The sequence below is a fragment of the Lonchura striata genome, chromosome 6, assembly GCF_050655825.1.
Source record: "Lonchura striata isolate lonStrDom1 chromosome 6, ASM5065582v1, whole genome shotgun sequence".
In the NCBI taxonomy this organism is placed as follows: Eukaryota; Metazoa; Chordata; class Aves; order Passeriformes; family Estrildidae; genus Lonchura; species Lonchura striata.
In genome coordinates, this window is record NC_140708.1 from 14,597,062 (window position 1) to 14,606,988 (window position 9,927).

At 42.4% G+C, this 9,927-nt stretch overlaps 1 protein-coding gene across 3 annotated transcripts; it reads left to right on the top strand.

Moving 5' to 3' along the window:
• Window positions 1–1,737: 1,737 nt before the first annotated feature.
• ADIRF (adipogenesis regulatory factor) lies at window positions 1,738–9,927 on the top strand. 3 transcript variants are annotated; one of them, XM_085583309.1, is made up of 7 exons: window positions 1,738–2,040; window positions 2,137–2,271; window positions 2,936–3,064; window positions 5,095–5,174; window positions 6,672–6,912; window positions 8,445–8,507; window positions 9,356–9,927. In XM_085583309.1, exons 5-7 carry the CDS (start codon window positions 6,852–6,854, stop codon window positions 9,460–9,462), a joined length of 231 nt encoding a protein of 76 aa, XP_085439435.1. In that variant the 5' UTR covers window positions 1,738–2,040; window positions 2,137–2,271; window positions 2,936–3,064; window positions 5,095–5,174; window positions 6,672–6,851; the 3' UTR covers window positions 9,463–9,927. The 3 variants fall into 3 exon arrangements, with proteins under 3 accessions (XP_085439435.1, XP_077640663.1, XP_085439437.1); XM_077784537.2 differs by lacking the exon at window positions 2,137–2,271; XM_085583311.1 differs by lacking the exons at window positions 2,137–2,271; window positions 5,095–5,174.

Sequence of the window (9,927 nt, forward strand, 5' to 3'; positions counted from 1 at the left end):
AACACGGAGCTGGTATCGGTTACAGCACTTGCTCAGGCTGCAGATCAGCTGCTGAGTGAGGGCAGCTGAGTGAGACACCCTCCACATTCACCAGGGTAGAGAGCAGGAAAATGTTGCTGTAAATAATGGACTAAGCTTAAAGCACATCAGTAGGTATGGGTGTAAAAATGAGCTATTTACCTGCAGGAAGAACACCCACGAATCCAAGAGAAGCCAGTGTAAACTGTTGAGATTTAAACTGCTTCAAAACCAGACCAATAATCTTCATTAAGCTGCTACATGATGATGACTATGGAAGGTATTACAGAAGAGACTTGCTGGGGCATGGAAGCATCTAGCAAGTGTGCTGGCAGCCCCTCTCAGGCATGTGTAAAGCATTGTCTTGCAGAGACCACAGGATTTCCATCCCAGTGCATCTTTGATCTCAACACAGAAAGGGAAAAAAGAGCTCTAGCAAAGGTAACAAGGACCTCAAAGGAAGATGTATCTGATATGTGCATACTCTTTTCTGATGTCCTGCAAGTATCTGCCAATTAAACAGAGTAACTAAAATTGAGGCCAAGGTAAGAGGACATAAAGAGATACTCATGGCCAGCAGCAGGAGACTGGAGTCTATTCTCGGTTCTCGCTAGAGAGGAACAGAAAAACCCTTTGCTCAAAAGCTTTGCTTTAAAAGCTTTGTTTTATGGGGATACAAACAAAAGTTTTTTTCAAAAAACTGTTTTGCAAAAAAATAGGAGGTGAATGCCATCACTAAGCAGGGTATGTGTGGGAGGCAGGAGCAGGCTGTAACTCAAAGGAGCAGTAAACTGCTCCCCATATGCCCATCTCTCAAGCAGGCTTGAGAGGCCCCTGGTTCCAAGGGCTTAAACCAGGAGAGAATGGTAATTACTGAGCTAAGAATGCCATGCCACATCTCTGCCACACTGAGCTATGTGGCCGTTTGGGAGGGCAGTGTGCAGCTCTCTGTGTTTCCTCCCCTGTGGGAGGGAAAGTCTTTTCCCAGTATTTACACACCTGTATCTGGAATTATGAGACTGAAAGCACTAAATGCCCAACATTTAGGCACCAAAAGTGTCTGAATGTTTCCTAAAGATCTGCCTCTGCACTTGCCTGCCTTTCACATGGGAGAGCACTGCTCAGGGCCCAGGCAGGTGCAGTCCCTGCAAAGATCTGGTCTAGTCCCATGGCAGTCAAAGCCCAGAGAGTGTTTATGTATCTTGCACAGGCAGTCCCAAATCTTGGAGACAGACACCAGGACATGCAGTTTCCTCACACATGAGTACCCTGTGTCAGTGAGTGGGAACAGGGTAGTGCTGTGCCCATGCAATGGCTCAGTGAGCCTCTATTTCCTCCCTGTCCCTTCCTCAGACTGGCTGTCACCCAGCTGTGGGAAGCAGAAGCCAGAGGTCTGAGCCACATTTGTCAGAGGTAAGAAAGGTTTCTTGTTTCTTTTGAAGTAGATGGGTCTTGGATTAAAGAGACAAAATATTGTTTATTAATTATTCAACTAATCTTTGTTGTATGTATGTTTCTTTTTTTGAAAGGAAGTCTATGCTTTCAATGAGTATTCAGACAAGTATAATGAGAGGTGATAGATGGAAAGTGAAAAGTGGAATGATGGAGGAGATGTGTCAGAAACATCCTACAGGAGAAGGTACTTTCACTATGGAAGTGCTGGGACCCCCTGTCCCAGGTAAGTACTGAGGGATGCAAACACTAGAAAAATCATTTTTTGCTGACAGGTCATGATCTGGGCAATCAAGAATTTCTTTTACTGATCTCACACAGTAATTTATTGAAGTGGACTTTGTACATGTGATACCACTGTCACACAAGCTGTTAAGTTAATCCCACTGCGATGAGACAGCACCCAGTGCCAGTAGAGTGTGACCACCGTCTGTCCCCAGTGAGGACTTGGTCACTTGAACTCTGACCTCTGAGGGGATCCAACAAGCCAGGAACAGCTGCTGCCAAGTGTTGCATCAACCTTACCATACAAATGACCAATAAAGTGCTGAAAACCATTTTTTCCTCCAGGTAACAGCAAAACTTTCTTTCCATGTAAAACTGCAGTTAAACTTTATTGAGTGATTTGTTCTGATAGAGCTCACAGCCTTTGTGATCTCTCCCCAGTTATGTCCTAGCCAAGGGCTGAAGGGCATGCAGGGCCTGGTTTTTCAAAGATGTTTGTCTGGGATGAAGGAGAGGAAGCAGTGGCTCTTTACAGAATATCCCAAACAGCATTCCACTAATTTAAATGCAAATCAGGTAACAATACACTTAAAATCCAACTTGATTTGAAAGTCCTATTTTTGTGTCTGCATAATGCATGTCCTCAAACTGAATTCACAGAGTACCCGATTAAAAACTGAAGGGCTGTTTTTCTAATACTGTTCTCTATAAAATCACATTCTCACCTCTTTGACACATGGAAATTCAGTTTACCTTTTTCATAAATGTGTCAAAACCCTACCAAATCACAAGAAGATACTCCATACTGTTAATACAATAGCAGAAAAAGCTCAGATTAAAATTGCCCTTTCTGAATATCAGACAAACCCCCGCCCATGCGAGTTTGAAGCAGCACAGTTTCTCTATCAAGCTTTGGCACTGCTTTTTTGCGTGGATCCCAGCATGCAAGGCACCCTTCCTCTCCCACTAAACCCAACTAAGGTGAGCAGCACAACTGTGTGCCAGAAGGGCAGCGCATAGCACTCCTTCCTCTCAGTGTGCCTAGAAAATGTACACAGCTCTCCTGTAGACTTTACATCCCAGCTCACATCCTCAGCTTTCCCAGACAGTCACTCCTGGGATAGGACCAGTTATTTATTTCCCCAGTCCCATGCCAGATTTTAAGGTGGGAATCAATCCTTTCTCATCTTCCTAGCCTTTCTAAGTTAAAAAACAGACAATTTTTTGTTTTCTTTTCTAGTCCTGAATCTGCAGGATATTGTGAGACATCAAAGCAGTGCCATATTTAAGGATGGTTTCAGGTTCTCAAGATGACAGTAGAAACAGGACACTTCACCTGGATATTATCTCAAGACTGAAAAAGTAGAAGGTAAAGAACTCCGTTTGCACTGGCCTTACGTTGATCTCCTGCTTTGACGCAGAGCTGACTGATAATTCCTGGAGGATGTTACCACCTGTGTAAAGGAAGAATCAGTTAAACCTATTTTTCTCCCAGAACTGTATATCAATATTTGAACTGAACAGCTAATATAGCTTAATTAGAACAACTTTAGTTTGATCTCCTAAATTACTAACATATGACTTACAATAATTATCTATAAGCAAACCACTGCATTTCTTAAAACAGTTCTGTTTCATGGCATAATCATCACATCCCTTGCACACTAATATCAGTTTCCTTTGGCAGCCATGAATATTGAACACTGCACACTTTGTAAACTTCTGGAGTGATCTGTGTAGAACTTTTTAGCCCTAACACATCATTGCATTTACCTTGCAAATGAACAACACGCCTATCTATAAATCCCAACCCTGGTAAAATTAAAATTTAAGAAAACCCAAATAAATTTCAATACTTTTTCATTAACCCCACTTGCCCATTTTCATGTGTAAAACATAAGCTGTAGCTCTGATTAATTACTTCTGACCTTCATTATGTAATAGAGCAGAAGGGTTCATGTCACTGATATATGAGAGGGTGCTCAAAGCTGCCACAGAAGATGTGTGAAAGGAAAGGAAACCAGAGCAATTTCTAATTTCCCCCTTTGGATTTAACTCACAGCTGTTTGGGCTGCGTATTTGTAGTTGCCAACTATTTTCAGGGCCATGGGTTGTGAAGCACTCGTAGTACTTAAATAATCAGTTTTGGACCTTTCTTCCCCAAACACAAACAACTGCTCATCACAAGCAACAGATTATAGAGGTGCAGAATGTGGAGAAAAAGCCCAAGGAATCAGACACAGAGAAGGGAGTCAGACATGTTATGTGTCAGAGGTGTCAGAGGTGAGCAGACAGTGCTGCTGGGGGCGCTGACACTTTTGGACTTCTGGTCCTGGCCAGTGCCAGTGATGCACCCTGGCATTACCAGGTGGAGTAACTTTTGGAATAGCCTGAAATTCCAGGGGCCCCTTGGCATGTGGCTCTGCCCACACTGTGGTGTCTGCCCACCTGGCATTAACCAGAACTTCCATCTTCAGTCTCAGCACATACCAAGAGCTGAATGCAGCAAAAGTCCAAACTAACCTTCTGCTCTTTAAAATCCTCATTTTTAAGCACTCTAATTAATATCTAACATCAGTTCAAAGGGCTTACTATTGTCTTTTAAATGTAATGTTAACTCACAGAGTGAATAAATATAATGCCATATGTTCCATTAATTTTCTGCTGTGATTTTGTAACTCAGCCAGACACCTGATGCACAGGTTTTTGGTACCATCATATGGAATGAATACTATGCAAATGTCCCTCTTCCCTCTACTCTGGGCTCAATTATAATGATCATGCCATGCCAATTTGGGCAAGAGTAATTTGCTCACTTTTTTTTTTCAGTTTGGAATCAGGATAATTATATTAATGCTAAAGATAAGATTACATTAGATAAGGAGTCATGCTGCCATGCTGTCAGCAGTGTGGGTTTTACTCAGGAATTCATGCTACCTAGTGCTTTGACCAGGAGGTAAAGCAAGCAGTGGCACAGATCAGACAACTATATTGAGTCCAAAATGCTGAACAGAGATTTCTACTTGGAAGAATAATACCAGGACCCTGAAAAGGGACCCCAAAAAGGGACAGGAGTGTCACCGGTGTGGGAACTCAAAATGTCTCTCAGACATTTTTAGAGGTTCCAGGCCTTGGTCAGAAGCATTTTAGACCCTGGCAGGCAGCTGGAAACAGCTGTGATTTTGAGTTTGAGCCATGGAATGAGTTACCAACTTTGGAGGTGGAGCTGGGGAAATCTAGGTAGGTATTAGAACAGAATTAGAGAGCAATATTTACCTGAACTGATTAGGAGTCTATAAAATATTGCTCTAATGAGGTGCATGTTTAATGTTTGATGTAAGTGTGCTTCGGTTTTAAATGTTTTCCTGGTGACACTGACACTCCTGGTGTCCCTTTCAGGCAGAGTATCCCAGCCAGCACCTGCAGGGCCCTTGCACTGAAAACCAGCAGTGGAAACAAGCTGGGAGGGCATCTGGAAGGTATCTGCTGCTGAAGCCTGGGCACATCTTCTCTTGAGCTGTGACAAGCTGCCTGATGGATTCCAGAGAGTTTCTTCCTTCCTTTCACTAACACTTCACGCAAAAGTTAACCTACCTGACTAATGGGCTGAGAACAGCTGAAATCCACGTGTTTGATGTGGCTTTGTGTGGTTGTGTTCTCAGGTTTGGGCAAGAAAAATAAGTAGGTCTCTGTTAGTGATTTGGTTCCAAAAAAATGCCAGAGCCCCACAATACTGGGTGTCTTTTTATCTGAGTTTTTGCAAAGTCAAGTAAGAAAATCATTCCAGGAAAGAAATCAGCAAGGAATTGAAAAAGAGACCTGCTGTGAATATATAATTAAAAGTCTCATTGACCCATTGAGGGGGAAAGAGGATTGCTGTTTGAAATAATAAAGGAGGGGTGCAAAAGTTGACAAGAGCTCTCTGAAATGACAGGCGGAATAGGAGCAGCAGAGGAATACTCTGAACCTTGTTTTCTGTGACTCTTCCTCACTTGGGTACTAATGAAGTCCTAAACTTATGAGAACTGTCAGTGCCCACCCTAGTTCATCTGTGGCATCTGTGCCTGTTTACCAACACAAATCTTTATTCAGGAAGAAAAATATGGGTATGAGTGTGGCCATCCAAACAGAGACACTTTGTACCCCGGAAAATGGCAATGAGGAACCCAAACCCCACAAAACCGGAGAGCCATTTGGCTCCTGATTCTGCCAATAGTTTACTTGTGCAAAGTACCTTTGTACTGGGGATTGATGGCAGGAAATATAAACTCCAAAGGCTAGTGGAAACCTGGGAAATGCCAGAGGTTAAAGCCAGAAACTTTTATTAATGTGGTAATGCTAGGAAAGGAAGTGAGTTTAAACATAATTTCTGAACTAAAAGAATCTTACCACAAAGCCACAGTAGGAAAATGTGGGTTTGCTAATTTGGCTTCTTTTTTTTTTCCTCTTCCCCTGAGAGTTGCTAGTGCTGGCACTGGTTACCTGCCTTACTCGGGCAAGGCCTTCAGTGATGATGGGATTTGCAATCCACCTTGAGCAGGCAACTGGAAAGATGACCAGATTAGCAGTTTCTTATAAAAATACACATAAATCACAGTTCTCACCATCTAACATTATCCCACCTGACAAGAAAAGGGGGCTGTGATTAAAACTGCTAAGAACAGAAACAAGTTTGGGCTGGTTTCTGTTCCCATGAGGATCTGCTCAGGGGCTGAAGGAAGGAGAAGCAAGTCAGCTTGGCGGGGACGAAAGTTGGCCATGCCCACACACTTCAGTAGTTTTCCAGCACTCTGTAAAGCTCAGTTCAGTGGCTTTGCTCTGCCTGTGATGGTGGAACAGGTTTTTTTGCAGTTTTGGTTATAAAAAAACAAACAGCACAAATTAATAAACAAAGACAGTGTGATGGAGCAAAAATCTCAATCTGGGCACACCCTCTCATCAGGGAGGGTAAATAAACATCTTTTCTCTATTTTCAGCTCTCATTCTTCAGATTTGAACTCCACCCATTGTACCAGTCACCCCCAAAAGAATCAGCATGTCTCCTGGCAAATGTATAAAACCAGAACAAGTCAGGACACTATCACATAGTGTGCTATACATCACCAGGTGCTCAACTTTATCAAAGGAGAGGACTTCAACAGGTGTCAGAAGCCACAATGTCAGGTAGAAGCTTCCAGGGACTGAAGGAACAAGCTGAAGGTGCAGCAAAAGATGCTGGTAAGAAAGATTAATTATTGTTGTATATTTGGAGGGGGGCTTAGTTGCCAAATACCACAATCTACCTGCATTGGTGCTAGCAGGACACAGCTTCCTCTTTTTTCCTCACTTTGCAAGTTTTGGCAGTTTTTTTTTTTTGGCAAGTTTTTTTGACCGGAGAAGACCACAGGCCAGCCACAGCTCTCAAAGCTGCCTCAACCCATTCACCCACTTCTCCCTGTGTGGCTCCTGGGCACTGTCCAACTCTTATCACTCTCCAAAATGCTAAATTTAATATTTTTAGACTAATGAAGCCTTTTGCTCAGGGTGGTCTTTTTCATGCTCTGTGGTGGTTTTTAATCAGCTCTCCTTTTATTATGTTGGGATTAAGCTTTGATTAACATTTGCCATTTGGCCTGTCAGTGTCTTCTGGTAATGTAACTAATTGATTGCAATGGATAGTTTGTAATGTATGGGATATGTTTTTGTTGTGTTCTTCAGCACTGATCACCAGACTGCAGGGTTTGTATGCACATTTCTGTCATAGCAATGCCCGTGCTCTAAGGCCAAGCATTGTTGGTCATTAGCACTGGGCATTGGAAACCAACTTTTCAATGCAAAGCATAAACGTTTTTCCTTCAAATGAAAAATTGTCAAATGTGTACAGCTTATAGTAGCTTTTTATAATATATTCCCTGCCATGTTTGCTTGCTGCTCTTTCCTGGTAGTGTATAATTTGATTAGCTATGGTTCTGGATTCTGGTCCTGCAAACACTTCCTTGTATAGCTGAAATATAGGAGTAAAGTCATTGATTATATTGAAGTTACAGAAAGTTTCCATACATCTGGGGACAAATGTGTAGTAGCCCCATAAACACTACAGAACCCCTTTCTGGAAAACAAAATAGTCTTTCCTGCATCCTGAATATATTCCTGCCACTGAGGGGCACTTCACTGTTTCATAAACTATCAGCTATTTCACAATTGCAAGGCATCTCACTTTTTTAATGTTTTATATTCTGGAGCTGATCTGTTATGTTTCTAGTTTCTGCTCCTCTTTTTCTTCTCATATCTTTGCCAAAATCTCCTTTCTCCTGTCCAACTCTGTTTAATGCACTTTCTTCTGTTTTAGAACAGGCCCTGCTCCCAAACAGCCCATAGGGAAAATGCACATTAGATGGCCAACCTACCCCAAGCATAATAAGGTAGAAAAATCAATAAAAGCAAGTGCAATGTTAAATAAGCAGCTTGCAGCTAAATGTCATCATTCCAACTCACTGCTAATCTTTTCTTATCTCCTGCTTATCTGCCGTTGATTTGCTCGGCTGACCGAAGGTGCCAGGTGAGCACTAATCTCGGAGCAAGCTGCTGTGGCAGCACACAGTGCCCAGGTGCCCTGTGAAGGGCACAGCCTCAGCTCTGTACCAGCCCAGGCACTTGCCAGGGGCACAGCCTGCTGCAGGCGTGCAGAAAGCTGCTGACGTACGGAATTCTGGTAACCAGAAATGCAAACAGCTGGAAAGGATTTTGATTTTGTTTTCCTTTAATTACAGCAAACACACTGGGCCAGGCCACTCAGGATGCAGTCAACCAGATTACAGATGCAAGCCAGAAAGGTAGGAGCAATGACGTTCAAAGCAAGATGGAGCAGCTCAACACAAGCCAGAAGCGGCCCGTGCTCATTCTCTTCTGTCCCACAGGTGTTCTCAGCCTGAAAGTCCTTGGTTTCAGTGACCACTTTGTATAACCTTTAACATTTTGTAAGAACTTTAACAATTTTATAACAACTTGTATAAATCTCACAAAAGGATTGCAGGATCTGTTGCTCAGTAGCTCCACACGTGCTGGCAGACTGTAACTGACACTCCCTGGCCACCGAGTCTTACGCACAGCATTCAGACATTGGCTTCCTATTTAGAAAACTTGTGGGGCAGCTCTTCTTTTAGAGGATTAAGTAACTCTATGTTACATCTTGCTCCCCCCACCCCAGCCCTGAGGGCAGGGGTCTGTCCAGGTCCAGCTCTACACTGGATCCCAGCAGCTGCAGGGTCAGCAGCTGGGGTCGAACATTACTGATCCTGCAGGTGAAAAGGTGTTGTCAAACAAGTGTTGGCATCTTGCAGCTGGGCATTGGGAACAAGTTAAACTAAAAACTAGGCTGATTTTTTTTTTTTTTAACAGTTTAATAAGTATGAGTCATTGCCAATATAAGTATTATCAATTTTGGGGTCTAAAATACTTCATGAAAGCCAAAATGCACTGGCAGTATCTCCTTAGAGCTGACACCTTCCACAGCTCCATGGATGTGACAAGCAGGCAGGCTTGGGCACCTGTTGATGTTAGATGAGGAGGCAGCAAAATGTCCAGAATCTTTTTTGGAGATATATCACTCCTTTTTGATAGTCTAATCATTTTCACACCTCTCTTCTATCATAAGTATTAAACCATGTTCCCTCTCTTGCAGCTTTTGACAAGGCTTCCAAGACAGCACAAGATGGAGTAGAAAAAGTGGCCGGACAGGCTGCAGAAGCAATGTCTGGCTTTGGGAAAAAATGTGGATTTAAAAAATGATGCTAATTCAAGTCAACAGTACTGCTTGTATAAATCTCTCTTTGGTCTGCTACTCTCTTTGGTCTGCCTACTTCTTTGTGTAAAAAAATGAAAACTGTTTGATATCTGGATAATTTTGTTCTTTTCAAATACAAATTTTTAAGGCAGAAGGTCTTCCTCATCCTTTATGTAGAAAACATACATAATTTAGCATGTCTGCTCACAATTGTCAACATGGCTGAAAAGGTTTCAGCAATGCTTTTACAACAGCTCAGTGATTATTGCCACATTTGCTGAGTGTATTTACAAAGCCAGTGAAACTGTTCATAATTAGGACACCAGAACAGTCATGTGATGAAACTGAGTCTTCTTCCAATAATCAAAAATTAAGCTGGGGTTATATTTCTTGTCAGTTGTTTGTTTGTTCCCATCCTCTGCACTTTTAGATTAAGATAAATAAAGGTACTGTAAGATTTCCCTTACTCA